The sequence below is a fragment of the Muscardinus avellanarius genome, assembly GCF_963383645.1.
Source record: "Muscardinus avellanarius genome assembly, chromosome: X".
Lineage (NCBI taxonomy): Eukaryota > Metazoa > Chordata > Mammalia > Rodentia > Gliridae > Muscardinus > Muscardinus avellanarius.
Window position 1 is genome coordinate 68,072,852 of NC_137792.1, and position 16,183 is coordinate 68,089,034.

General features: G+C 33.3%; 2 protein-coding genes across 4 annotated transcripts in view; one reads left to right on the forward strand and one right to left on the reverse strand.

Moving 5' to 3' along the window:
- Positions 1-16,183, forward strand: part of FGF13 (fibroblast growth factor 13) — a gene marked incomplete at both ends in the record, with an annotated part of 631,857 nt that overhangs the window by 548,143 nt on the left and 67,531 nt on the right. The gene's annotated exons all lie outside the window — the stretch shown is intronic.
- LOC308278674 (large ribosomal subunit protein uL6-like) lies at positions 9,679-10,278 on the reverse strand (the record flags this gene model as incomplete). Its single annotated transcript, XM_080718589.1, has 1 exon — positions 9,679-10,278. Exon 1 carries the CDS (start codon positions 10,255-10,257, stop codon positions 9,679-9,681), a length of 579 nt encoding a protein of 192 aa, XP_080574715.1. The 5' UTR covers positions 10,258-10,278.

The following is a 16,183-nucleotide window of genomic DNA, read 5'->3' on the forward strand; positions in this document are numbered from 1 at the left end:
TTTTCTTTGCTGTGGACCTTCTCCTGATTTCTGTTTATTTTACATGGTTTGAAAGCTCTTTTCTCCAGTCTTGGTAAGTTAGTGGGCTTACAACATCAAGAAAATTGTTGCTTTTTTTTTTGAAACCTGTAACACATTTTAGTGATGTTCATTTATTTACGTGAGCCATTCATGGTGAATACTGTCAGAGAGGACTCTTGGCAATTGCATGTGGGTACTGAGCCACAAAGCAATTGTTTTGCAACAAGCTTCCTGGATAGCAAATTTGTTCTTATAACTTGGTAAAACCAATAACCATTACATGCAAAATGCATAAAAGGTTTGAGGAATAATGATACTAAAGAAATATAAATATCCCATATGTATTTGAAACAATTCTGGACTTAATTTGTTTCAGACCCAGTTATTTATTTTTTTTGTTAGTCAGGATTTTTTTCAGTCTTGGCAGTTTCTGACATCAAAAAAGACAATTATATGCAGTATAATTCACAAAGCTTTAAATAATATTTGAAATTCTGACTATCCTGTAAGTAGTGTGCTCAACCCATAGGGTTCGACATTGTGGGCTCTCCTGGCCCAGGTACCTCAGAATTCTTGTCCCTACCTTTGTTGTAAAATATAATATCATAAAATAGAGAGAATTCAATGAATCAGTAGACCAGTTATAAGATGGTAAATATTTTCAAAGAATTTTATTCTTGTCGTCCCCACCTTGTGCTCACATTCTTAAAAGTATCTATACAAGTAAATTTCATATGGTTTGCTTTCATACCTAACAGTCAGATTTCCTATTGTTTCTTAAGCATATATTTTAAATTTATCGGTACATTGTAATCATGCATCATTATGAGGTACAGAATGGTAGAGCATGTAAGCATATTTGACAATATGTTTTATGGTGAATATAGAAGCATATATAGAATAGTCTTTTGATATTGTCAGACTTCAGTTTGGAAGAAGAGGCACTTGTCTTTGTTTTCAGAGTTAATGGCAAACTTTCTTAATTTAAAAATTGGAAGCATAATGAGATTTGATTGATGCTGTAGTAGGTTTTTGCACTGAAATGCTGACATAAAAGCTTTCTAAGACAAGATGGATAATTAATTGATTTATATTGTTGCTTTTCCTTAACCATCTATGCTTGATTGTTTTTAATTATTATTTCCTGAAGTGTCACTGTATATCTTTGAATAGTAACTAAATAAACCCTGGATAGACTTCTAACATGCACATTCTAGCTTTTTTATAAGTATAACTATTCCTCAAGTATATGTATCATTTATACAATTTGAGTTGTTCTCTAATATGATATAATTTTCTTAGATGACATTACATATATTTTATCAAATCCATAATTTAATAATTAAAAAAATGCTGCCAAGACATCAATGCCTTTTACAAAATCATATTAAGATCTTACTATATGAAATGTGTCAAAAGAGTATAAGATCTTAACCCATGAATTTATTTAATAAAATCTAGTAGTTAAAAAAAAAAAAAATATATATATATATATATATATATATATATATATATATATATATATATATACACATATATCAGTCCTTATCATGGTGGTGAATCTCAAACATCATAGATATTTTTGCATCAGGGGAAATGAAAACAAGGCCCACTGTGAAAATCCCTGGAAAGTATCAGCAGCAAGTTGCTCATTTCTGGCACATTAGTTAATTAACTTCACAAATTTGTTTATTGTGTTCCCATTTCACATATATAAGTACAATAACACTTTCTTTTACCAAATGTTACCAACATTTAATTTCTTAATTAACCAATGACTTTTGCATAGGTTATAAATGAGCATATGGGTTTACCCAACACAGTGACCATACTGCATTCCTAAATATTTGTTGGAATAATAGGGGAAAATCAAAGCTATTCAGTATCATTTTTACACAAATTTTTCTCTTAGAATTTAAGATTAACCTTTGTAAATGTTGGCAGTAAGATATCAATAATACATTTTCATGTGGAATTCAAGTACAAACATAGACAATTTGTCTTTTATGAGATTTTATTGAACATTTATTTACTCTTATTGTGGTCATCCAACCTATTAACATCTCATCAGGAGAAAGTATTTTACTCAGTATTTTAAAGATATTACTTTTTCAGGAAGCCACATGCAGAGCTGCTATATCAGAATGCATGGTGGGTCAGAAGTTCACAGAAGACTTTTGATATAAATTTTCTCACTCTATGTAGGTTGATCTCATTAGAGATAGAATTAGTTTGTACCATGGCAAAGGATTTTTTTTATAAAGACAATTTTCAATCTAAGTCTGTCCTGCTTCTAAGATTTGAAAGGATTATAGAGACAACCTACTATAATAACATTAAAAACCATAATACTTAGTATGGCTATCTATACTTTCAAAGCCCTTTTGTCCCAGTACTTGGAAGGATGAGACAGGAGGATTTCAGGTTTATGGCTAGCCTCAGCAAAAAGACTCTCAGGAACTTATTGAGACCCTGTTTCAAAATAAAAATAAAATAGGGCTGGGAGTAGAGCTCAAAGGAAAAACACCCCTGGACTCAATCCCCAGCTCAACACACACACACACACACACACACACACACACACACACAGTCCTTTGTCCTACATTACCATATATCACAATATGTATGGTTGCTTGTTAATTATAAATAATAATCATATTTGAATGAGGTTTGGTATTGTTATATTAAAAGCAAAGCCAAATAGCTCCAAATTTTCTAATGACAAATGAAATTAATAATTTATTATTATTTTTTATTACTGCCACTTTTAATATGGCATAGAGTCATACTTGAAAGGGTCCTTATATTCTAGAATTTATAAGCGAAGTACCTATATCTCTTAGGGAGTCCTGGCCAAGAAAACATTAAATAGCTTTCTTGAGAGATACATGAACTTTTATTTAGTTGTTCGATAAGTCTCAGTATTTTGCAGAATTCCAAATAACTGCCTTTAATATGAACTTGAAGCAAGTATATCTAGACCTTTTTTTGCTGTATGATATTAACAGTAGTTCCTTTAGTGTTCATCTCACCTAACTCAAGGAAAAAGTATCCTATAGATAATTGTATTGCATCTATTTGTAGTTGCTAAATGAGCTTTTATATAAACCCAGTGGTGATTCGTGCTTCTAATTGTAATTTTATTTTGCAACAATATGGGGCAGTTCATTTCCTTTTTAAGTGTAGCTTTCCTACTTCAAATGAGATAGGATTTCTTGTTGGTCTTTGCTCTCCTATTTGTTTTGTCTGCAGTCATTCTGTTCTATCTAAAACTGCTCAAGGGGACACTCACTGCCTTCACATTTTTATTTAGCAATAGTCTCTTCAGTAGAAGTTGGATTGCATGTTCTTCAGTTATATCCTGTTTGGACTTCATTAGTTCCTTGTGAGTACAGAAATTAGAAAAAAATATTATCAAACTACTTTTTGTGAGGTCAAAACCTCATAAAAGGCTATACAAGCACTATAGTACCTCACCTTCTGTTTTCAGAGCAACACGTGTATAATATTTTCACATACTTCTTTTTATTCCCAGATGTTTTCTGAATGTACATCTTATATCTTGTAAACTACATTTTAGCTATTTAAATATAAGAAGAGTATATTCTTATATTTTTTCTTATATATTTGATTGTGTATAATTATTACTAAGTACATTACTATTCATTACTGAGTACTCAGTAAATATTCTAATATTCTATAAATAAATATGTCATTAATAAATGGTAAAATAGCATTTACTATTAAAGACACCTAAGGATTGAGAGAAAATTATCTTTTTCTTATACAAATAAGAGCTAACTGGACAAGAATGGTACACATTAGTCCCATTTTAGAAACTATTTGGATATTCAAATCATGTGTGTTTCCAAGTGCCTGAATGTATATATGCCTTTCTTTTCTGCATGAGAGCTATGCATGTACCATATCTTTGAAACCATTACAAAATAGCAGTGAACAAAATGCCATCTGATTGATCTTGTCTTCTTTAATACATGGGAGGCACTGGTTGAACACAGTTATACTGGGAGTTATAGTATGGGCCTAATGAACTCTAGATATCCAGAAATGTAGCTTCTAAGCCATTTTCAAATGAAGGTGTCCTTTCTTTGCCATATTCTCAATTACTTCATATATATATATATATTTGTGAAAATTATATATATATATATATATTTATTGGTGCATTATAGTCATACATAATAATGAAGTACAAGGTGGTAAAAGCATATATGCACATATCATCCAATTAGCCCTTACCCATATTCTCAACACATTCTTTCCTCCCTCTCTCCTTCTCCTGTTTGGCTTACTGAATGACTTTGATATGTTTGTGAATATACATCATGTACATTAGGAAATTTACCTCTTCCCCCATCCAATACCCCTCAGTTAGGTAGCCTTATTTGCTCATCTATATTATCTCCTTCTTCGGCAAGAGTTCCTCCTGTGACCCATTTTCTCTCTACTTGATAGTGTTTATTTGATTTCTCTGACCCCTTGGATCTCTTTTGTAAGTAGAAATACCTCAGCTTTTCATCCATTATTCAATTTTTAATAAAATTGCAGCAATGAGGTTGAGTAGAGTGTAACTCTAATGAGTGCACCTTAATACTGGGTAGCCAGTGGGGTCAACTTGGAAATAGAAGGACTATACCTGGAGAAATAAAGCTATTATATACTCATGGTCAAGACAGTTGACATAGATTTTTATTGAATATTTTTATGATGACAATCTTATATTTCTCTCTGCCTTTAGTTATCTGGTTTATTTATATAAAAGTAACATTAGGATTCCACTGAGGACATAATTGGTTTTGACCATTAAAAGATGGTTGTTTATGCCTTCTAATTGCCTCCACTTAATGGCCCAGCTCTTCCTCTTGCTGAACTATGGGAAATGTCACATTTTTGTCGTCTATGACTCATATAACAAATGAACGTGTGAATAGTGTGTGTCAAAATAAAGCAATTTGCTGAAAATAAGGGGAGGTAGACAACTTTTGAAAATGTGAAGATATATAACTGGATATTTGTAGACCAAAAACTTCATATTTTAGCTTAGAAATATCCTTTTCCAGTGTACTTATTTATTAAATCATCTAATTATGGCTTATATTCTTAGTCTCTATTCTTGCTCAAATGACAAATTGTCCCAGGAGTCAAATCAAGTGGACTTAAAGCTAAATATCTTTATCCCATATTCCAAAAGAAAATACATGATTTCCTTTACTGTTGGTATTAGTTCTTTTATTTATGCTGGTTTACTTACTTTCCCCGTAGTACAGTCTTCCAAATATTTGTTATTTTTCTTTTCATGCAGTTTGAATTAATGTGGATTAATTGTGGTAGTTACAGGTTTTACTCTGTCAGATGGTAATTTTACAATCTATAGTTTCACTCCAAACTCAGTAAAATAGTATTAGAAAAGTTGATATTTATCAGAAGGGATCTCTAGGCATAGATATATATATATGATAGGTAAGTAGAGGCCAAATTAAAATAAATTCACCCCCAAATCTACCCTAGTTCCATACTGTTAACAGGTCTTGTTAGTGTTACTATAGAATTCCAGCAAGCCTCTGGTATATTTATGGATTTTTTTCTCTTCTATGAATTTACCCAGTCATAATTGCTGAGAATTTATATTCCTTTTGCTGCCAAGAAAACATGCTTGAGATTTATTCAAAGGAATTTTTAGCAGATAAAATATCTAAGTTTGGGTGATGCCAAATGAGAAGAAGTGCTAAAGCACTTGATTTGGCCTAGCTGTGCTAATTTATTGCTTTATATTTAATTTGGGGGATATCAAAAGTACAGGTGTTTGGGATTTCTGAGAATTAAACTGGAGGAGTTCTGTGCTGTTCTCTCATAAATGATCTAGAAAAGTCATTTCATGGTTTATAGGTTTCTTTCATCGATCTCTAAATGGTAGTGAAATTAAGGATAACTCTTAGAAGACATGGCATTTGTCATAAAATTCCAATTTATGTACTAGTTGTTTCATTTTAGAGAAACAACAGTAAGATCAATGTTTCTAAGTTCCTCCTCTAAAAAAATATTTGAAGATGAAGATCTGTATCATTCTGTCAGTATCTACTGGATTGAGTCCATTTAATTTGCAAGGTGCTGCTGAAAAGTTCCATGTTGTAACTTTTGCTATGGTTAACACTTTTTTTTCTAACCTAGGGAGGTAGCCCATTTCAGTGGTACAACTTTTGGGGGAACTGTATATTCCTTTGACATGATAATGCATGAATTTTTCTATCTCATTATATATATATATATATATATATATATATATATATATTTATGGTGGAATCACAAGCAGCCTTATTTTAACTTAAAATAGAACCAACTATATAAATCTATAGACAACTCACCACAGAGACCCCACATAGGCATAATAAGCATACATTTCCTATCACGTGCCAACTCTGTGACCTTGGGCAATTACCTTACAATTTTTGACTCCAGAATCCAAAAATAAAAAGAGTATTGTCTTTTCCTGGGACTCAGATTACTTTTTGTGGTGGGTTTGGGGATAGAACTCAGGGGCATTTGACCTCTGAGCTACACCCCTTGCCTTATTTTTTATTTTGAAACAGGGTCTCACTGAGTTGCAAAGGGCCTCAATAAGTAGCTGAGGCTGTCAGCGAACTGAAATTATCCTTTCTCAGCTTATTGAATTGCTGGGATTACAAGCGTGTGCCACCACGCCCAGCTTCAAGGAGATTACTTATATGAACAATCTGCAATATAGAAATGATCAGTAATTCTTGGGGCTCACATAATTGCAAAGTCTAAAGTTTAACATAAGTTTAGAAGCTCAGGTTATGGAAAATCAGTGGATTTTTTAGACTTATGAAACAATTTTGTAAAAGGAAACATCCCTTGTGGGTGATTTGTTACCCTGTTTTATTTGGTTGAGTGTACTTCTTTATTATAAGCTGAAAGCTCTTCTAAGTTACATGAGCTGAGAACATGAATGGAAAAAAAAACCATGTCTCATACAAACTAATGTTTTATAAGATAATTATGAGATGTCTTTCCATGTTTCACCTGCCTAGCATTAGAAACATATTGTCCAGTCATAAAAGTTCACAAATAGGGCTTTGTGATAAGCCCACAATTATAGCCTTATCTTTCTAACTTTGAGTGGGCCTGAGATGTGTGAATGATATTTGATCTTTCTCAAAAAGGAACAGAGAGGTGTAACAAGATGGTGCATTTCTGTAATCCTAGTATTTGAGAGGCAGAAAGAGACAGGAAGATCTCAGATTGGAGGCCAACCTCAGCAATTTAGCAAGACTCCCCAGCAACTTAGGGACACCCTGTTTCAAAATAAAAACTGATTCCTAGCACCACAAAATAAAATAAAATAAAATAAATGAATAAATAAGGCTGAGGGATGTAGCTCAGACGTAGAATGCCCCTTGATTCCATCCCTAGTACCCATTCCTCCAAAAAGAAACAAAGGGTGCATTAAAGCTATGAAAAGAAAATTTGACATGATTTAACCTAAAAGATTAGCAATCCATATCAAAGGATACTTTATTTGAAATGCTTATGTATTTCCTAAAATATCATTGCACAGTTCATCATCATTCCTGCTATTCTGTTTTGCAGAGATATTATATCAGTATATGACTATAAGTGGTAGTACATAATATAGTGAAATATGAAAAACTCTCTGTGAAAGAATCAGCTAAATTTGAAGAATTGGCTAATTTTAATATTAATCATATACCAAACCATTTAAATTTCTGATTGGCTCTCCACAGAGTGGAGAGATTTAAATGTATTACTGTATGTAAAAAATCTAAGAGCAGTGTCTGGTACCTAATAAATGCTTAATTTTTTCTTCTTCTTCCCTCTCCTCCCTTCATTCTTGTTATTTTCTCCTTATAATATTAATGTCATTCATTTCTGTAGTCAAATTACTTTTATGTCCAACCTTGTTGATTATTTTATGACTTCTTCTAAAATCTTTAATGTCTTTTTTTCAGGCTATTTTGTTGTTGGTATTGTTGTTTTTATTTCACAGAAAAAAGTTGGAAAGTAAGAACAAAATTTCTTTATACTCTACAAACATACCTATTCATCCATGTATATATCTGCCCTCTACTCTGTCTTCTTTCCATTTGTATAAATCATTTCCTTTTACTTTCCAATTTTGTACTAGATTCAGCCCCATAACTCTTACTCCATCTGTTTTATCAATACCAAAACTGTTATTTTCATTTTCATATATTCATTCATATGCTTTATACCTCCCTCCCTCCTCCTCTCTCATTCTCTCAAATCATCAGATTTCTTTTTCTACCATATTATCCATACAAGTATACAAATACTTTCTCATTTCAATAAGAAAACATTTCCCTTTATTGTACATTCCTCACTAGCTGTCATTCTCATTTATAAGTATTCCTTTTCACAGAAACCCTCCCCCCCCACACACAAATTACATTAGCTTTGTCTTAATCTCATCTCCTTCCATTCTCTCTTAAAACTATTCCATTTAGGCTTTTACATCATATTATTCCACTCCATTACTCTTCTCAAAATCATCAACTTCCTTCACATTTCCATATCTAGAGTCCAGTCCTCAGTTCCTTGATGTTTCTCCTAACAATGGTAGTTAATGCAGTTCACAGCTACTTCTTCCAAAAAATAGTTTCTTCACTTATCTTCCAGTGTATTCTAATCGCTTAGTTTTCTTTATGCCTCTTTCTCATTTTCCTCACCTTAACTTTTGGTAGGTCCCAGTATTCAGTTCTTGAACCTTTCTCTTCTCTGTCTACATTCACCCTATTGGTGTGCCACTCCCATGGCTTCAAATTCAGGTGGCTTCCACATTTCTGCAGCCTAGACTTTTAAAGTCTTGAGTCATATTTCTAATTACTTCCCCAATATCTTCACTTAGATAAATAATTAGCATCTTTCAATAAGTATATCTCAAACAAAAATATTCATATTATTTTTCTAAATATTCTATGTCCACAATTTTATCCATCTCAACAAATGTTTTTCAGTTTTCTAGGCCAACTTCCTTAGTTATCCTTGCTACCTCTTTCTCTAAAATCATACACCCAATGCCTCATCAAAATGTTGGTTGTTCCTTTAAAACATCTATACTTTAGAACCACACCAGTTTTCATCGTCTTCACTTCTACCTTCTAGGCCCACCCTCTCATGTTTGGATTATTGCAGCTGCCTCCTATTTAGTCTCCTTGCATCCACTCTGATACTTCCTTATTCTGTGCTTCACATAGTTATCCTTTATAAATATAAGTCAGATCTGGTACAGCATTCTGTGTTCTGAGTCCTACAAGGGATTTATCAAAGTCTTTGTATGGAATTCCAGGCCCTCCATGATGCCACCCCCCTATAAGTCTTTGAGAGCACATCCTCCTAACACTCACAAGCTCCCTTCTTTCACATACTAGGCTCTAATAACATTGGTCTTTGTACTCTTCCTTCATCATATCACGACAAGCCTTGGGGTCTTTTTATCAGCTGTTCCTTTTGCCCAAGCTTCTCTTTCTCAATGCACACTTTTTTTTAACCAAGAAGTCTTTTATTGCATCATTAAAATATTACACATTGGTCTTACAATCCAGAAGCTTGTTTCTGTGGCTGGATAACTTTTAGATTTCATTCATCAGCCTGCTGAACTGTTCCTTTTTCAGCAACATAAATACCATCCAAAAATTTCCTGATATCCTTGTTTTTAACTGTTGTGGCTTGCTGAATTAAAGCAGCTGAATTTGAAACAAGTTCAATATCATTTCCTTCAAGGATCAACTCATCTTTCTGGGCTTGAGATACTGAACAAGCAATGCCTGTCCTCATTCGAACCCTATGGATGTATTTTTCACCCAAGAAATTCCGGATTTCAACGAGAGACCCATTCTCCTGAATAACGATGTTGATGGGGAAGTGAGCATACACAGACCTCATCTTGTAATGGAAGCCCAGTGTAATTCCCTTGATCATGTTTTGCACATGACTACAGATAGTGCGGACAGTAGCCAGTTCCTTTCTATTTCCCCAACATTTGTCAACACAGAGCCTTTCCTTTTTCTTTCCAAGCAGACTGAGTTCTACATTGATGTGGTTGAAGTCCCTCCATAGGGTTCCTCTAGGGCCCTTCACAATAACTGTGCGCCCCTTCAGAGTTATGTCGACATTTTCTGGAATGTCAACAGTCTGGTTGCTAAGAATGGTCTTCATTCTCGCAGTAGTTGCGGCAAAGAGCTGCACACTTCTTTATTGCCTTCAGGTGTCTATTGAGAGAGCACTTTATCAAAGAGGCTTCTTTTACTACTCAGTTTAAAATAATACTTTGTCACTATCATTTTTAATTATAGATAGTATTTTAATAATAGATAATATTTCTTATTAGCTATTTTTTCTGTGTTTTACATGTCTATGACTATATGGCACTTGTAAATAGATTAGTCACATTGAATATGTGGAACACACATTTGTTGAATAAGATGTTTATTTGTACATAGCACTTTGTATCTGTGGGTTCTAAATTCATTAATTCAATCAACTACAAATCAAAAATACTACATCTTTTCTGAAAGTGTACAGATACTTTACTTATCATTATTCCTAAATAATATAGCATAACAAAGATTTATATAACATTTACATTATTTTTAGGTATGACACATAACCTAGAGCTGACTTAAAGTATATGGATGTATATAGTTTATATGCAAATATTATGCCATTGTATATAATGAATTTGAACATCTGTCAATTTTGGTATTTGAGCAAGTTAAGGGATACCTGTATTGCTTGTGTCTGCAAACCAGAATATAAATTATTTGCAGTCAAGGTATGTGTTTTGTTTTATTTTTGTTAAATGAATGATTATGAATATATTTATTTGTGTATTGTCTTTCTCTATTAGACTATCAGCTCCTTGAGGGCAAGGTCTTAAGTTTGTTAAGTGTTCTATTCTCTAGCAATGGGAACAGTTCTTGGCATATAATAGGTACTTAATAAGTGTTGAGTGAAATATTTAATTAGTTTAAGTATGAAATGACTTCCAAGAATAATATTTAGTCAGTGTGATAGATAAATATTCAAGTATTATATGAGGAAAATGTACTAATTAACATTGCCTGTTTTTAAATTTTTTTATTGTTACATTGTAGTCATATATCTTAATGGGGTAGAAGATGGTAGAGGCACACATAGACACAACACTTCATCCCTTGGTATAGAAATGCTGATTTGTCCAAAATCAAATGTAAATATGAAAAAAAGAGTCTTTACCTATCAATAAGATTACCCTATGTGAAGGAGAAACATCATTCAGCCTAAATTCTATTTAAGCACATATAATCCAACAACTGATTTCTTTTCTCACCTATTTGAATGTGATATTACAGAAAACTATCAGTATTTTAGGTATACATTAATCTCTATTAAAGAGTTATGTAATCAAATCCAGGAGTGGTGGCACACACTTGTAATCACAGCATTCAGAGTGCTGAGACAGGAGGATTGTGATTTGTGGGCAGTCGCAGCTACTACATAGCGGGGCACTGTGCAGTGTCTCACTGAGTGAGACCCTGTTTCAAAAAATAAAGAATAAAAAGTAAGGCTGGGGTATAGCACAGCGGTAGGATAACCCTGGGTTCTATCCCCAGGATGGCCAAAAAATAAGAGTTATGTAATCAACTCTGATATTTGTTTAATACCCTTTATGATGATGACGGTGTGTTTGTGTGTGTATATTTGTGTGCATGCCACAGCTAAAGAACAGTGTTGAGATTTGCTATTCAGTTCACATGCACATACCACACACAACCCACTTAGAACTAAAATAAGAATTATGAAGTGGGTCAGTCTTATAAAATATTTTAAAGAGATATAATTACATTTGTTTCTTAGATTAATTCAAACCATGCTAACTCACATTAATAAGGCTTCTGATATGACCTGATTTAATGAAATTATGCACAATTAGTATCTTAGTTATTTTCACACAAGTTTAAGTTGTTTGAGGACTCCAAAAATGTTTGTTCACAGGTGCTTTTTATTACACAAAAAAATTAAAAGAAGTAAAGCATCATCACAAAGTCACCACCCAGAGATTTTAGTGTCAATTACTCACAATGCACTCTATGTGTGTATACAAATGTATTTACTTGATCATATATAAATATGAGAATTCCACACAGTAGTAGTCCCTCCTGAGGTTTCACTTTCTATGGTTCTAGTTACCATTGGACAACAACAGTGTGAAAATATTAAATGGAAAATTGCAGAAATAAGTTACTCTTAATTTTTTTTTGTAGTACTGAGGATGGAACCCAGGGGCATTTTCCCTTCAGGCTACACCTCCATCCCTAATTTTTTATTCTTTATTTTGAAACAATGTCTTACTAAGTTGTGGAGGGCCTCACTAAGTAGCTGAGACTGTCTGTGAACCAAGATCCTCCTTTCTCAGCCTCCCAAATACTGGTATTACAAGCATGCACCACCAGGCCTGGCAGCAATTCTTAAGTTTTAAATAACTTTTATTACAGAATACATTTATAATTTTTCCATTTTAATATTGTTGTTTATCTTTGAATGTGCCTATTTATAAATTAAGATGCATCATGGGTATGTGTGTGTGTAGAAAAAAAGCATATAGTAGGGCTCTTTACAATCTGTAATTCTAAGCATTCATGGAATATTCTGGAATATATCACCCAAGGATAAGTGGGAATACTTTGTGTGCTATTCTGTAATGTGTTTCCTCTCATATTTTGTGCAAATATATCTATGTAAACAAATGTACATCTATATTGTTATTCTCAAAATATGCACTATAGTCTGTTGTATGTATGTACCATAATTTTCTTGGCAAACCTCTGTTGGTAAATAGTTTCCCATTTTGTTGTTGTTGTTTTTTATAAAATAATTCTGTAGTAACTATTGCGATCCATGCATCTCCTTCAGTGTTTTTATTTTTCACTCCTATGTTAAGGGAATTGCTGAAACTTTTATCCTCTATTCTTTGTCAATTTAAAAGTAGTGAAAGTGAATAAGTGAGATTTTACTCTGTACTTTGCCCAGGAGCCAAAAGTATACTCAGAGAGAATGAAAGGGCTCATTAACAGATAGAGCTATTTAAGTTAAAGATCAAGTCTGCTGAACATTTTCACTTAAATATACCAATCTGATATTCTTGACATTTTTTATATTTGATGCTGACAATAAAAAACTTTGGCATAAGCTATAATTTCTGCATCCATGCATATTCAGGTCTGAAAATGAAAGAAGAGTATGACAAGTTTGCATGTAGAACTTCCCGCCCACACATTTCTTTCCTTTCTGATTCTGACACTTCAGCCTTTGAAACAGTTCCCATGAGCAACACTGAGATTCAGACTATTTAGAGCTAAAGAAAAAAAACACACAATATATTCTTCTGCTTATATCTAGCACCTGGAAACCTCTTTGAAAAAGTGCTGAAATGTAAATCATGCTGCCATTTGTTATGCACACAGAAGAAATCCTAAAGTATGTTAGAGAAGAGGAGGAGGAGGAGGAGGAGGAGGAGGAGGAGGAGGAGGAGGAGGAGGAGGAGGAGAAGGAATTTAGGAATAGGGATAGTAAGAACAGGGATGAAAGGCGGATCTCCAATCCACATTGTGAAAGTAATCTATTTCTAGTATGTTCTTATCAACTTACATGTAAATTGCATGCCATTTTCATGCAAAATTTTCACATTTTATTCTCAGCCTTTAGAAGAAGCCAGGAAAGAAGAAGAGAAAAAGAATTCCTTGTTGAAAAAATATAGATTTAGTATTCGGTTAAGGGGTCATTAGCAGATACTTGTAATAATCCTTTGTTCTGTACCATGTAGAGGCACCTTAATTCTATAGTAGTATATTTTCTTTTTAGTTTTCCAAAACTCACAATAGCTATAGGACTTTCCATCTTTTATCTAAGGATATAAATATTATGCAGGGCCTTAGGTCAACCACTTTTTACCTAAAGAAAGGCTCTACATTTTCTGGGCCAAAACTTCTTTCTAGACATTCTATTCCTTCCCGAAGGGATGTGGACTTAAAGATGCCATTAACGTTTTCCATGTGCTTTCATTATTTCCTGGTCTCTTAGGTTTTTCCATGTTTCATACAGATCATTTTTTAACTCCCCAGCCTAAAACATTTCCCTTGGAACTCTGTTCTCCACTCCGACCATTTACTTCTCTATTTCCCTTGACAGGCAAAAGCTAACTTCACCTTTGCTTTCTTCAGTTTCTATCAATTTCTTAATCATTAAACATTTGTATTTATATTCTGCCATCATCACCATCTTTAAAGTCCTCTTGCTAAGATCAGCAGTGACAGACAAATAAAATCTATTTTTCACTTTAGTCCTTATATTGTCTTTGCAGCACTGGACCTCGTTGGCCACATACCCTTCATTTTGAAACTCTGTATTTGTCTGTCACAACACTGCTTTCTTTGTGTTCCATACCGAGACTATTTTCCTCTTCATTTTTCTTTTTCCTTTGTTTTTCTTAAATATTTGATGCCTTACCTAACCCCAGTTTCCAGCCTCAGTATTTGTATCCTATTCTGCTTGGAGTCTCTAGATTATTAAATTGAATCTTGTAGCTTTAGTAGCCATTCATAGATTTCTTCCTTCTTGAGAGCTGGAATTTTATATCCAACTGGTTAAAAAACATTTGTCTATCATCAATGGTTCTTCTAACTCAAAATTGGTAACAATAGAACCACTGTCTTTATCTTTGAAATAGAACAGAATATCCCTCCTGCCTACCCTGTGACAATGACCTTTGGATATCAAGGGTTAAGAAAGTGTCACTGACAAATGATGGATAATATTTGTTTTCAAAATGCTTTTAGTAGTTAAGAAAGAAGGCTCTGTTGGGTTGCATGGGTTTGAAAGTGAGTTCAAATTCTTGTAGGCTTTATGATTTGTAACAAAGGAGATAATCTTTCCTTTTGTTTCCTCATCTGTAAAATGGGGAAAATAATAGTATAGAACTAGTGAGGTTTTTAAGAGGATTCAAGGGGGATTATATATGCACAGTATTTTACAATGTTAAGCAAAAGTTAATAAATGTTTCATATCATTTGCTGTTGTAGTCTATATATAATTATATGATGACTTCAGGCCAATAAGAAGCTGCCTATAATGAATGGAAGACTGTGGAGATATTACCATATATTAAATTGTAATATTTGGTTAAATACTGAGTTACTAAGATTCATATAAAATCCAAAATTAAAGTTATTTGCAGGGGCAAAATGATCTACAAGTCAATAGTCTGCCCTCATCAGCCAGTGTTCATCACTGAAGCAGGATAATTCAAAAGGAAAAGGTCACTCAAGGCCAAGGAGCCATCCATTTCCCACATAGAATCACAAATGAAGAGAGAATCTGGAACAGAATGTTGGATGAGCTGCTGTTGGGAGACCCTGGCCTGCACTCTATCTGTATGCATACTGAAGGGAGCGCAGGGCAGGGTTTCCCATACAGAGGGCACAGACTACCACTGCATGGCAAAACCATTTCAACTGGAACCTATACCACCAACCCAATGCTGCAGGAAAATTCAACCAATCTGTTAATAAGAAGAAGCTTAACCTTGAATAAGTCTCTTCAGTTAGTTACTGAACTGTCTTTTTATCTCTCTTATAGTCTCAAGTTGATCAACAATTATATGTTTCAAATTCTCTCTCTCTCAATGAACTCATTTATTTTCTGCCAATGTAATAAATGTCTTTGTAGAAAAGTGAATAAATATCAAAAGATTCACAAATGATCCTCCTAACTAGAGAGCTCCAAATTTAGTATATTATTATAGAACCTTAGTGTAGGTAATGCTAGTTCTCTCTAATTTTCCCCCTCCTCCCGTATATATATTTCATTTCTGCATGTGTGTTAACATATACATATATATGTGAATATGTCTAAATTCTAACAACAAAAAGCATTTAACCTCTCAGATATACAAATATGCTATGTATTATATTAGAAAACTTATTTTCATGTTAGATATGTATTGATATTCATGAGGTAATGTAGCAATCAAGAATTGCTTGTGAAGAAGGAAATCTATTACTTGTCATATATATATGCAGACACACATATATACACACATAAATAT